The sequence below is a fragment of the Pyxicephalus adspersus genome, chromosome 11 (assembly GCF_032062135.1).
Source record: "Pyxicephalus adspersus chromosome 11, UCB_Pads_2.0, whole genome shotgun sequence".
NCBI lineage: Eukaryota > Metazoa > Chordata > Amphibia > Anura > Pyxicephalidae > Pyxicephalus > Pyxicephalus adspersus.
The window spans coordinates 32,656,763-32,671,766 of NC_092868.1; the positions used below are offsets into that span (position 1 = coordinate 32,656,763).

General features: G+C 37.0%; 1 protein-coding gene across 3 annotated transcripts in view; it reads right to left on the minus strand.

The window, feature by feature from the left end:
* DIXDC1 (DIX domain containing 1) overlaps positions 1-15,004 on the minus strand; it is an 87,656-nt gene that overhangs the window by 63,053 nt on the left and 9,599 nt on the right. Inside the window, exon 1 of one of the 3 annotated variants that reach the window (XM_072425642.1) lies at positions 10,390-10,563. The exons of 1 other annotated variant lie outside the window; for it this stretch is intronic. In XM_072425642.1, coding sequence (XP_072281743.1) covers positions 10,390-10,452 — 63 coding nt within the window. In that variant the 5' untranslated portion in view covers positions 10,453-10,563. Of the gene's footprint in view, positions 1-10,389; positions 10,564-15,004 lie in introns of those variants that run through there. One more of the 3 variants, XM_072425640.1, reaches the window with a different exon arrangement.

Here is a 15,004-nt window from a genome sequence, read left to right on the forward strand (position 1 = left end):
TCCTAAAATGTCACATTTGGCAGTAAAAATAACTGAATTTTGGCAGAGAAGTTTCCAGCTTTTCATCTGCAATTTTTAAATGCTAACAATTTTGTATTTTTGTGCTAAAACACAGTCTAATTATACGATGACACAAAACCAATAACAACACAGAATTATTATAAACTGTATATACTCAATATATGTTGATGCCAGTAGTCAGTGAGATGGTAAAGAATTCTGGCAATCAGTTATTCGGGGACATGGTAGCATGCATGCTCAGTTCACTCATTCGGGATATAAATAGATACAGTATTTGCCTTCCCAGACATGGTCTGTTTTCACAGAGGAATAACTTGATTCAGACATGGAGCAATTCACTCATCCAAAAGACACGCTTTGTTAAAGGCACAGCCTGCATGGTGAAGATACAGCTAAGTAGTTCCATTAATGTTTAAACACCATACATTTTAGCGTGTCTCTCATCGTTCCCTTCTTTGTGTGCCAATCTCAGCCTAGAAATGTAATTCCACAAAATTTCATACCTGTGTTCCTCCTAGATTATACCCTAACGTCATATTTTATGCTTATCCTAAATGATCCCACTCTGGTAGGCTCTACTCTGTGAAGTAAGAGTGATTTAAAGCATAATGAGAAGATCAATGAAAAGTAAAGCGTGTCCATGTTCAGTGGTGAAAATAGACTGATACCTTATGAAGAAATTTTAAATGAGATCCCAGCTTCATTTTAACTGATTTTTATGAGTTTTCTTCCTCTTGTTCTGTCAGAGTACGGACTCCTCATTAGAATCAATTCAGATTGTTCTGCATGTGCACTAGAAGAAGGTTCTACAAGTGAAGGTACATTTTAAAGGTAACTCCACTACTGAAACTACTACCTACATTTGATTCTTGATGTCCACTAGGTTGTGACCCCAGGATCATCCCACCGAAGGGTTGGGGTGATGGGATAAGGCGAGTACACAGTTGAGAGAAAACAAGCAGAAGCTTCAGTAGTTCAAAGACAATCCAGGACTAGGCTTAAGCTTGATTATAACAGAAAGAAATGAGGACTGGAAGAGTCAGCTCTGAAAACTGACCTGCAAAAAGGTCAAGAAGGTAGTAAGCAAAGCATCATTAAGTCAATGAACCAGCAGAGGTAGTGATGGAATGCAGACAAATACAATGGTCAGGCAAGCAGAGGTCAACAACAAGGATACGAGGGACAGGTGGGCAAAATTCAGGAAGAAGAAGTAGGTAAATATCAAGTCTTTGAGAACAAACTAGGCCCTGCTCAGAACTGTTAGCAACTGCTGTGTGCAGAAGCAGGCTTTAATATTAGCCAAAGCACAATGGATCGTTTTCATAGCCACAAAGAAACTCAAGCCAAGATTCACAAGCACCATCTTGTGTGCACTTCAGACCAAGGCCACAAAGCCTTGACAGAGTACGTACTTATGAACACGCAGGCATGGCCAGATCACTGAACGAGGAATAGGCAAAAAAATAAACAGAACACATCCTTGGCAGTTAAAGTGTAATAATAGACCTGTCAAAAATCAAACAGTACTAATAGGCGCCAGTCCCAGGGCACAGGCACAAAATGCCACAGTCTTTTACATGAGTTCTTCTGAAGTTCAAATGTCCCAAATCCTGAGCTGTTATGTACTTCCCAGTAGCCATAAGGACTGCCCTGACCCTCTTTTACTTAGTGACTGTTTGTAATAAGCCATCATTTTTAAGGCTGGCCCTACTAGCCAATATGTCAGTGGTTTTACAGTACGGCAACCTAGCAGCAGAACAAATATTCCAGTGTTACATGAAGACACCTTATGAGGATCGGAGTGGGTTAGTAAGTCGGTAAGTGGGCTTAGTTTACACTGAATTATTATTATATTAGTAAAGCTTAATGTCTAAGCATTCTGTTTATCCTAAATGGCCACATGGCAAAACATTATATTAAAGTCTTTCTTTTGCATTCCTGCTTTTCTGTAACAAAATATGAAGCTAAAGGGCTTCTCAAAGGAATTTTCATAAATTCTTTCTTGCCCAAAGGATGTGAAAAGAAAAGGGTGTGGAATGAATTTGTTCTACTTGTGAAAATATGATAAGAAACCCATGAATCCCCTGGAATAAAGATTATAAAAAGCTACATTGAATACCATAGTTTTTAATTAGGAAGAATATTAATCTTATCATTGCTAAGAAGACCGCCAAACAGCACAATGAAAGATAAGGGAGCTGTTTCAACTGGAAGCCTTTGAGTACATTGCATGAAAGTATTTCTATTTGTAATACCAGTGAAAAATGCAGCTACAATCACAGAACATTGGTGAATCATTTATAATCAAAGCATGTTAGTTAGATTCACCTACAGTAAATAAGTGAGACTTCCCATTCCCTTCCTTAGTTTACTTGTCTACTTTTGTACTTTTTAAAATGTTATGTCGTCTTACAGTGCAGTACTAAAAGCATTTAAAGTGTGGCCTTAAAATTTGTAATTTTGCTTTGTAACTGCTTCTTGGCTTACAAATAATTCATATTTCCAATTCTTTCTAAATATCAAAGGCAATTCTCCTAATATGCTCCAAGGGCAAAACCTCACCTTTATTGATAATACGTTTTACCTGTCTCTAAGTATCCATTTTTCTATTATGTTAAAAGCTGTCAGTAACATTACTATACTGTTGTGTCCAGTAGTTGTATTCCTGTAGAATAATGTATTAATAATGTAGAAATATTAATGTATAATAAAAAATAATGTAATAATGTAGAAAACTGAGCACTGGATTCCCTGGTGAAGTTCAATTACCGTCAAAAGCCAACACATTTCCGAGGTTCTGAGACCCCTATGTGCCGGGATTTAATTTTTTAGAGACAGAACGATCCAGACAACAAGAACTAAGCACCTGAAATATACAATTTGTGGCAAAGGATAAAGCTTGTTCAAGAATGCCTGATACAACAAAGATGCAATACTCTGGAGCCGGTGTCAAATGGCTTCTATAGACATCTGAAGTAAGCTTTTAACATCAGTCTGAGATCACTTTGAGTAAGGATTAAACATATTCAATAAATAAAACAGATCATTTTTCTATTAAAAACTTGATTATTTAATAATTTTAAAAAATAGTATATCAAATTGTACAACTTGCAATGGTCTCAGAATTTCTGGGGTTCAATGCATTTCACTGGCCTAAATCCACTTCCTTGGGAACCATTCTGAGATATTATCTTCATTTTACATGAATGACCGCCCTCTCTACTAGCAGTGGATTCTGCTGTGCATGCGACTTACAGGATTGCTTTAGCTTTTGGTTATTTGAGAATACTCTGTAGGATTGTACCAAGGAAATGTAAGATATAAAATTGAATATGATGACAAATAAGCTAGTTGGAAGACTAGTTAGAAATTGTTTAAGGCGATACAGTTCCAGTATTTTCAGAGTATTTAATCAGGAATCGGTTGGTGCTGCTGGTCCGTCCTGATCTGTTTTCTCCTAGGTGGTTCATGCAAAATCAAGATAATATCTCAGAGTGGTTCCTGAGGGAGCGGATTTAGGCCCGTGAACTGCGTAGAACCCCAGAAATCCTGAGACTATTGTAAGTTGTACAATTTTTTTACTGTTGTCTAAAAATATTAAATAATCAAGTTTTTAATTATCTGGTATATCAAATGGATTTGTTGAATGCTTTAAAAGTTCTATTTACTGTATTGGTGGGTTTGTTGTAATGATATTGGAATGTGGCATGGTTAAACTAGGTTAGAGATCAATTTGAATTGTATATACTTTGTTGCAGGTGCAGCTGACCTGCATTCAACCAGAATTTGACCTGCTTCAGCTGCTTTTACATTTCTATAGAACTGTATGAAAGCAGTTCTGGAGCAAAGCTGCCAACACAGGCCCTAAAGATAACCTGAACATTACTTCTGCAAGTTGCTAATAGGGATTTCCCATCACTTCTTTCTGGTGAAATTTGTCAACAGCACAGTAAAGGGAAATTTTCCTGATGAGACCAAAATTTATTGCAAGTGCTAACATTTATACAGTAACTCCAAAACTAATAAAAAAGTTCCCTGCATATGTACTTTAATACTAAAGGAGCTGCTTGTGTACCATACACAGCTCTAGTAAAATCAAACCTCAAATCTATTAGATTAGCCATGTATGTACTTCATAACCCAAAAACCTCTGTGGTTGCAGGTCTAGTTATTCTATTTTTCATCTTATTATTTCTTATGAAACGGAACATCTTCCACATCTTTCTTCGACACTTTGTGCGTGCTAGTGTATTTATAAGACAGAAATAACACAAGCCACTATTCTGCATGACTACAGAACAAGCTAAATATGATAATGAAAACAAATAGAAACAAATTTAGTTTTGCATAAACCACAAACAAATGCTTACTGTGTGAAGAAAGTTCCGGCAAGTATGTAATATCTTTGTTGGTGTTTGTGCACTTTTATTACGGTATTAAGAGTAAAGAATGAATTAACAATTTTGGTGGATTAAAGACTGCTTTAACATCAGAACTTTTACTAAACTAATAGTTAAATTTTGGAAGCGATGTGATGGAGCTGCCTGTGCGTAATTATACTTTCCATCACTCTGCCATTGTAGAACTGATGATAAAAGAAACCCTTAACGTACACACCTTTAATAATTGTTTAAAAACGAACGATCAATGAATATTAACAATATCTTTAAACGATTATATAGTGCCGATTATGTACATGCAGATAAAGATACGAGAGTTCAAAGATAATGTACACATGCTAGATGCGATCGTTTGAACGGTACAGGAAGTGATGTGTACCGGAGGAAGTGACGTACGTGTACCAGAGGAAGTGATGTACAAGAAGTATGGGTCTGAAATTTGTTATAAAAAGAACTTGTGTATGAAAGATGGGTCTTACAAACGATCATTCGGCACACTGCTCCTTTGTCTCTCTGTGCAATATGTCCTTCCAAGTCCTCACAAGCAAGAAGAAAGCAGATTTTGCTGCTAAGTGAACATGAAGATGATGTGAAAGTTGTGAAGAAGCGCTGGGTTTGGTGTAAAGATTGGTTGTTGGAATGATGGCTAAGACAGTCGCCTTGCAAAATAGCTCTGAGGCATGCAACTTGGGACCTGGAGGCTCTCAAAAAGGAGATGCAGCAAATCCAGTAGAAAGGACTTTTTTTATATTCTATTTATTCTTTTTTATGGTTTTATATGTTTAAATGTTTAATATTAAAAAAAGTTGTATTTAAAAAAAAAAAAAAGTTGTTTACTAATACTTGACTGCCAGGTAAGGTAAGGTTAGGTAAGTTTTAAAATTAAACTGCGCTGGAACTGGATGGAGAACTGACCAAATTATGCACATACACAACCAAATATTTGTTTATATATATATATATATATATATATATATATATATATATATACACATACATACACACATATATAAATATAAAGGACGAAGTTCATTGCAGGGTGCTTCACTGTGTACAGTATGCGGCCTATACAGGATCAAAGTTTTTGGAGCTTAGATGTGAGACTGAACCTTGGGTAATAATGGCTTACAATAGTAACCACTCGTCATTTTTTCATGTTTTGCACTCAGCAGGTCATTGTTTGCTGTGTAAAAATACCACATCAGTACATGGTTTTACATAGGGATTAAAGGTGTGTAACTTGTTTCACTATAACTTCAGGAAGCTGTAGTTTATGGATGTTGATGCACATTCTGTAGTAAAATGAGGCAGGAAAAACAATATATTATATACAGGCTGAAAGCCATTACACTGGTAGAATAATGGCACTAATGTACAACAGCCATTACCACGCATGGAGAAACAAAAAACTCATACTTTATTATTAATAATACAAATTATTAACTTCCTATATATTCATATAAAATAGATATTATCTAAGGGAAAGTGTAACAAACATTTGCCAATGACAATTTCAGAACTGTATAAACCTTATTTGGTTGTTAAACAGAAAACTTGTTTTGTCAACATGGAATTGTATACAGCATGTGAAAAACAAGTTACTTTTTAATGACTGACTTTTATTCATGTAGATAATAGGATCTATAGAGAAAGTAGCAGTTCATATCAACCATTCACAGCAATAACAGCAATAACATATGTTAAATATATAACACACAGCAGCAGACAGGTGTGAATGGGCCCCAAACTATTCTGGTAACATATGTTATATTAATATAGTAATAATAAAAAATGCAATTTAGGTAGGAATTATTTCTTTCATGCCATATTTAATATGGATATAGTACTACAGATTCAATGGGCAGCAAAAACAGCAGGAGTGACATGTCAAGATACACTATGCTACAGAAATCTATTTCAAAGTGTGATGTGTACCACAGATGGAAACAAAACTGGATTGGAAATTTAATTTTAGTGCTGTCAAAAATAATTCCACTTTTTTGGATTTTGATGTCTCAAAAACAGCTTTTATGAAGGTTTATACCCAAGGCTATTTTGTCAAATAAAGGTGCTAAAATCATTCTTATAACAGGACAATATGAACATTACAAATCTGTATGTGCCTGATAGCACATAACCTGGTGAGGATCTCGAAGAGAAGCTGAAATTCCCGGGCTGGACAAGGACTCTGAGAAGAGGACTTATAAGGAGCAAAGAAAAGGCTGCCCACAATATGCACACTTTGTTTTAAGCATGAAAGTAATGTTTTTAAACTAGCAAGAAAAAATGGGTCAAATTAAGATGGATAGACAACTGGGTCAGAGGATCTCCAAAACTGAAGGTCTTATGGGGGGGGGGGGGGGAGTTACGACTTGCATAGGTAGTACCTATCAAAAGTGGTATTAAGACTGAGAACTGGTGACCCAGCAAGAGGGTCATAGGCTTCCAAGGCTCATTGATGCTTGTTAGATACTAGTGGGAAGCTAACCTATCTGGTTCAACCCCACTTCAATCCAGATACTGCAGTAAAATTGCTGAAAAACACATTGTTAACCATAAGCAAAAGGTGTCAGAACACATTCGCAGAGCATTGCAGCTCTATGTAGAACACTCTTCGCAGAGCATTGCAGCAATAGGTCTGCCAAGCCACAGACCATTCAGAGTGCACACATCCTAACTCCAATCCATTGCTGACAGCGCCTACAATGGACACAGCAACATCAAATTATACCATTAAGCAATGGAAGAAAAAGACCAGTTAGGATGAATTATGTTTTCTTTTGTCAATGTGGAGTGCCAGGTGTACGTGCATTGTTTACCTGGAGGAGAAATGGCAGAAGAATGCACAATGGAAAGAAGACAGTGAACAAATTGTAACTTAAAGGATCTACTGCTCACATCTTGGTGCCAGATACCCCAGGACACCATCAGAGGTCTTGTGGAGGTCATGTCTCAATAGGTCAGAGCTGTTTTGGTGGCACAACAGAGATCTACACAATATTAGATGGGCCTATTTAGTTACTGAATCTCCAAACACTTCTCCCTGATCGGTGTTCTTTATTTTAGCTGACTTGTACAGAGCACAATTATGTTCAGCAATGTAATCAATAAATATTAGTTATTGCCGGCTGACAGCTAGACTGCTCTGAACTCTTCATTAATCTTTTGATCATGACTTCATTTTACGTGCAGAGCTACACAAGGACTTCACTGTGAACATCTACAAGGGTGTGAAAAGCTTTTCATGTGAAACGCCAATAAAAAGCTTTGTACTTATAGATGACAATAGACAGGGTTACATGGACACAATGGATTTATATAAATTGATACATTCTTTTTTTAATATTAATAATAATGTGCTCCCTCTTAACATTTTTTGAATCAGTAAAGTTAAAGTTGAACTGCAGGATATTCACATATAAGATGAGAAAATATTATCTAAATATGAACACCAGAAGCTTCTGTTCTCTCTATTTGTAACAGTGACTGGTTTTGTATCCATCCCCAACTTTAGCTTGCCGCCATTAGTTCCGCCAAATTCTGCTCTCTGCACAAGTTATGAGCAGCACAGTAATGATTTCACCATTACCTATACAAGATAATATCTGGGCTTGCAAAGGGTTTGGTGCACATAGTATGGATTTAAATTCTTTGTGCCTAGTGATGAATATATAAAAAAAAAAATTGTGCACGGAGTTTGGCAGAAAACATCCTTTTGTGTTGTATGCCCATGTAATGTGAATATACTGGGCACCTCTTTCTACAATTACCGTTGACATGTAGGCACCAGCAAAAAGGAATCATTGCAGTTTGCCATGTAAATGCTTTAAGGGGATGATAAGGATTTCCATTTTATTCTATAGCTGGACTGTGTTGAGCTTGGCTGACTGACATGTAAAGTAAAGTAGGAATGATGAACAGGTTAACACTACGTTGGTCTCAGGAACACTAAGCAATATGTTATAAATATTGCACCAAGAAAACATTTTTTAGTTCTTTACTTATGTAATAGCTGGAAATCGGGGCATAATATATTTTCAGCACGCTGCATGCTAATTCAGTCACTACCTAGTTATTGCAAATAATTACAATTATCCCAGCACAATATGCCTATTTTCCAATTCATTCTCTCCTATGTGGGACAGTAAGCTGTTCATGTATAGTACATATTATTATTATTGCATTGCACATATTGTATCCATATGATTAGCAGTGCAGTGCACATTCCTGGCCCAATTCCGGAATCTCTAAAATGATAAGAATGGAGCTGGCTGCAGTGACAATGCATATACAGCACAAAAACATGATTTACATTATCAGTGGCCCCCCTTTGGCCAAATAGTCATCTGTCATAATGTGCAAATACTCCATGCAAAGCTGCTGACAGTAATGCTGTAACTATCCTGCATAGCAGGAGAGGAGTACTCTTTCATGTGTCGCTGCCTTACTATACATTCACCTGGCAAAGTCCATGACCATTGTTTTATGTGAAGTCAGAACATTATTATTATTATTATTATTATTAATAAACAGGATCTATAACATATATAACCCAGCAGGTTCCCCCTCTTGGGATACAGGCATTTTGCATAATGTATTAATATTACTACATGATTATCCAATAAATCGCTGCACATTGCCAGGTTAAAGGGCGCTGGTAAAGCCAGCTCGGCTAGCGTGCAGCTGAGATCAGCTTCAGTGGCACGTGTGCTCAGGTAGGGATTCCATTTAAATCTGGAGAGACCAAGCTTACATAGGCTAACCTTACACGTCTTTGTAATCGGAAACCTAGTCCCATGTGACAAGACCGAGCTACAGAAGACTGTGACACATCCAGGGACTATTCCAACCCCAGAAACACAGAAAGAGCTTCAGCATTGCTAAAATCTGCAGTCACAGCATTCCCTGCCATCCCTGATGAAATTTCCTGCAGAGATTCTGCTTCTATATTTTACATTATGTAAGCATTCCCAGAACATGGCATGGCTTTATACAGCGCTGCGTAATACGTTGGCGCTTTATACTGTGTTATAATAATAATCATGGCCTTTTCATAAACTCCAGTGACCTTTCTTCAAGAACAACAACAAACAGAAAAACAATGCCTAATAAAAATACATAACAAATATTTAACTTTGATAATACTTGCTATATATCCACAAAGCCATAAAAAATGTCTGTATTTCTTTACAAGAATACAAATATTTAACTTTGATACATTTGCAAAATATCTACAGTTTTCCAGGCTTTATTAGTTCTTCCAGCTTGGGTACTGGATAAAGCTTTAGCCATTTGGTCATCTATTTCACCCCATGTCAGTTCTGATGTGCGTGTAACACAATGTTGTCACCAGCAAGGAGACATCAACCTATCCCTTTCATTAACCAGGAATTGGATACAAGGTGACAATGTCTACAAAACATGAAATATTCATCTATTTTTCTATAAAGAAATAATAATTTTATAGAATGAACATTTCGACCTTCACAGATCCCATCATACGTACAATTTAATTTGTATCTGATTTCTTCCAAGCAACAAAAATGTACATAAGTGGGATGCAGATGTGAAGTTGTAATTGTATAACAATACACACAATATTATAGTTACAATAAACGTATACACATGTAAAGAGACAAATACCAGCTACGCATACAAACTGATAACATCTGATAGAAAACCTCAGCTTCCTGTCTCAAATACAAGTATACCATGAGCGGTCCTCATTCTAATGTACAGAGCTCTTTGTAAATTATGTGATTTATATGCTGTGTATATAAAAAATACCAAATTGTGTTTCCCATTCATTCCTCTCTACAGATTGTACCCAGGACACGGGTATCCTTTGGAGCTGACCCCTACAAAGGCAATCAAGACCCCCAAACTTCCGCAAACTTCTCCACTCTCCTCTAAAGTCCTAACTGCAGCAAACCTGGCCTCTTACACATACAACTATTCATGCTGATACCTCTGGGAAGCCTTCATTGAGAATATCCTGCAGATTGCCCCTTGCTAGATAAGCAATCATCATCCGCAGATGATCAGATCCAATCCCTCTGTTTATATCCTCAGCAGTGATCGGGCTGGCTGTAAGCACACAGATGCCATCAGGGATAATGCTGGTCCTCTCTGTACACTGGAGACTTGTGAGCTGAAGGCAGGGAGGAGAATGTGCAGACACACTGAGCATGCGTGAAATGAGATCTCCTACCAGTGTGAGAGGTGTCAGCCTAAACTTCACTATGACAACCAGCAGTTTATAGGATGGAGACACAGGAAGGAATAACAGAAAACAGATGCTAAGCTCTCCATCTGGGCTTGCTAAAACCCACAACTCACACTACAAACATAAAAGCAAACAATGATTAGTATTATGGAGGAAGAGGATAAACAGTAAATAATAAAAAAATAAAAAAATATTTTCCAAAAAATGATTCTAATTTTGGTAACTTTGGGGAATGTTTTAGAAATATCTGCTTATTGCTCAACTAACAAATCTTGAACAGGGATAGAAATAGGAATTTAGATATAAATTCAATGCACAGGAGAAAAGTATTAAAATAGGGACAGGTACATGTATGGAGTGGCTCACTAAAACCAAAGAAGACAGAAAAACTCATCAACATGCAACACCTAGCGTGATGCAAGAAAGGTGTGAATGGACCCATATGTTAGACATACTCTATGCAATTATCTCTTATTGCATTATTCTCACTTAATATATTATTATTATCATATAGATAGAATCAAGGCAAACAGGTTTTGTGGCAAGAAAAGTGTTGTATTCAGTGATAATTGCTCATAGAATAGAAATCAATATCATTATCAAGACCTATTATGTGTGTGAGTGATACAGATCCAACATTTGGCTAGCTTATTGGCACTAGACATAAACTACCTAATTTGTCACATTACAAACTTATCTGAGTATTATCCTATTCAGTACAGTGAAATACCTTGTATTCTTTCATATGTTGACATGACTACGTACCATGTCCTTTTCTCAAATGTAATGAATAATTTGTGTTATTATGAATAGCAGGACCAGTGGTCGCTAACTGGTGGTCTGCCAGAAAATGTTGGTGGTCTGCGGCTCTTGCCGGTGCGCCCCCGAGCGGGTTCAGGAGAAGGACCCTGCTGCAGGGGGGGGGGAACCGGCCAGAGCAGCGGACCACGTCCCCCGTACGGATCTCAGGCAAGCGGGCAGGTTGTCTCTGGACACAACCCGCCCACTCTCCCATTGCACAGCTCAGACCTGCAATTGGAGAGTGGGCAGGTTCTGGCATCATGAAGTCAAATAAGGGGAAGTTTCTTCCAATTTGAGCGACACTTGGCTCCCCGCGCTTGCAAGGTCCGGAGCCAGTAAATTTAATGGTCTGCGTATGCGATTTCCACAAACTGTACTTGCGGTTAATACTCGGATAAGATTGTAAAGTCACAAATTAGGTGGTTTATGTATAGTGCCAATAAGTTGGTCAAATGTTGGACCTCTATCACCCTAAAAGGTCTTGATAATGTTTTGATATATAATCCATGAAAAAATATACAACACCTTTCTTGCCAAAAAAAAACTCTGTTTCCCTCCATTCTATCTAAATATTTTTTTATTTGGGGTTGGCAATACTCCTTAAAAAGGAATTACCTTATTTCCAATTTTGAAAATCATTCCGCTACTATGGTACTGTCTTTTCTGAATCCTTTTATTATTTTCAATAATATACAGATTGATATAATGGCCCTGATTTATGAAAGCTCGCCAAGGCTGGAGAGAATACACTTTCAGAAGTGAACTGGGTGATCCAGAAAACATGAAATGGGTTTTTAAAAATCATTTGCTATTTGCTAGCAAATGTTTTGAATCATGGACCAGATCCATTCCAGGTTTGCTGGATCACCCAGCTTCACTGATGAAAGTGTATTCTCTCCAGCCTTGGAGAGCTTTCATAAATCAGGGTCCCTGAATTTATAAAATTCATCCTTGCGATTAACAATTATTATTCGATGTAACATCCACTGGTTTGATAACTGAACTGAATTATAATTGATAAAATCCAATCAAAATATCAATTATAACACAATCATGTTTTTTCAGGATCAATACATTATACAGAAAAATAACACACGTTGCCAAAAAATAAAACACGTTACATTCTGACAAAACACTGCAACTTCCATTAAAAATGCACTTTTTTTTTAATTTTTACCAAATTCAAGGTTTCTTTCCACACATCTATATTATTGCATAGTATTCATTATAAGAAACAATTTGCTACACTGTAACTGGTGGTGCAGTTCATTTTTCTTGTGGTGAGTTGAAAACCATAATAATAATGATAATAATATTAAATGGGCTGCCTTAACACAATGCACATAATGCACAAAACTAAATAAACATATTTACATGTAGACAAAGCTGTCTAATAGATATTACAATTAAACAACCTTTACTTTTATGGCACACAGAGACAACAATGCTCCTCTTTATTACCATGAGGTTCCATAGTCATACTACAATCTAACAGCTATGCATGCCTCTAATGTATCAAAACAAAAGTAACTTGATATGAATGAACAATGTTTGTACACAGACTGGAGAACCAGTTGACTCAGTTATGATGTGGTGGCACTTGTAACAAGTAAATAAACATCATCATCTTTCAACAAGGACACAACACTGTTACTGAATACAACAAATACAAATATTATTCCATGGTGTAATATGTGCTGAGTTGGCCTACACAACAAATATTAGATGGTATGACTGTAGATTCATGTCAATGTTACAAAAGCACAGAAAATTGCAATTTTATCTCTAGCTGGTAGAACATTGACAATGACCCCCAGGTTAATTACTGCTGCTCTATCTGCCATCATCCTTCTCTCCAGAAGAAAGCCAATGTTGTGGCAAAAGCTTGTGGAAAGGTTCCAGGTCAGAGGAGGCTTCATGTAAAGGCAATGTTGTAGAGCATGCACATATAGATGATATTATGGCAGAGGTAATAGGTAGGGTCCAAAGACATATTATGAGCGATACCTGGGTCTCAAACAAATACCAAATAGGACCTCCCCCGAAAATAAGCCCTAGTATGATTTTTCCGTGTTTTTGAGGATGCTTGAAATATAAGCCCTACCCCAAAAAGAAGCTAGAACATATATATACATACATGAACCAGAGGTGCTCATTTAAGGAGTTTAAAGCCTATTTCAAGACATGAAAAATTGGGGCCAATGGTTCTAAAGTAAAGTCACAAGAAAATCAAGATGGAATTTAGGGTTTGGAGATTTATGATGATGTTCCAGAAGATGATGACATGACTATATTTGAATAAATGTTAATTTTTGTTCCTGAATATCACAAGAACTTTATGATGGATTTCAGGGTTTGGAGAGTTATGATGATGTTCCACAATGTGATGACATGACTATATTTGAATAAATGTTGCTTTTTTGTTCACGAATAAATTGTTGTTCATGAAAAAATAAGACATCCCCTGAAAATGAAGCCAAGTGCATTTTTTGGAGCACAAATTAATATGGGACACTGTCTTTTTTTCGGGGAAACATGGTAGGAATCTCAGGGTTCAGGAATCGCCAGGACAGATCCATAAACGGCGAAGGACAAGCATGGTGCACACGCCAGATTCTTGTCCGATATCAGCCCTGAGTCGATTTATCCGATGAGAATCATCTGATGTACGAAGCCTCACTCCAATAACAAGTTACCTATTGTTTGATTTGTCTTTCGCAGTATCAGTTCTTATCAAGCCATGCCTCCTGCTTCTAGTGACCATACATTGCAGTGTCCCGTGGTCACACATTAATATTCTAAATATTAGTTAGTATAAGTATGGAATATCTGCCAGCACTAGAACACATTTTGCCTTTCTTATGGTAACCCCATAGTAATTTCAGTCCTTTTTAAAATGTTGCAAAGAGCATTATCTATAACGCTCAAAGACGTGCCTCAAGGAAAGGCCCTGGTGTAGATTAGTCCATTAGAATGCATGGGAATTTCAAACATGGTCTTTTAAAGCCTCAGGGTAAATTCTGGGGAAACAGCCCATGTAGACTAAGCCTTAAAGTTACTTCTGGGAACTAAAAATGATTACCTGGGAGTGTGTGGAATAGGATTAAACTAATCTTTTTACAAAACTACATGTTCTGGTTAATGATATTCAAGAAAAACTCTTTATTACAGCAAATCACAAGGACAAAGAAGATAACTAATGGAAATGTTTAGGAGAATCACCACTTTGGTCCAGCACTGTGTGGTTATTTACAAGCATGTTAAGGCTAATAAATGAATGAATGGGGCTTCATGCACCCATAAGGATGTAAAAAGTTCTAATAAATGCAGTGCATTTTCATTTTTTTTAGTGCAGCAAAATGCAATGCAAAATGTCTGGTGTAAACAAGTTAGATTTATTAGACCCTCAGGCCCTGATTCATCAAGCCAAATCGTATTATCGATCGCGCAGTCGTATTAGCGATCCGGGATCGTGCGCGATCGCGCTATTCAACAACCGAAAAAGCTCGCGCACGAAGCCGCGCTTATCCGACAGGTTTTTACTCGCGATCTTGTA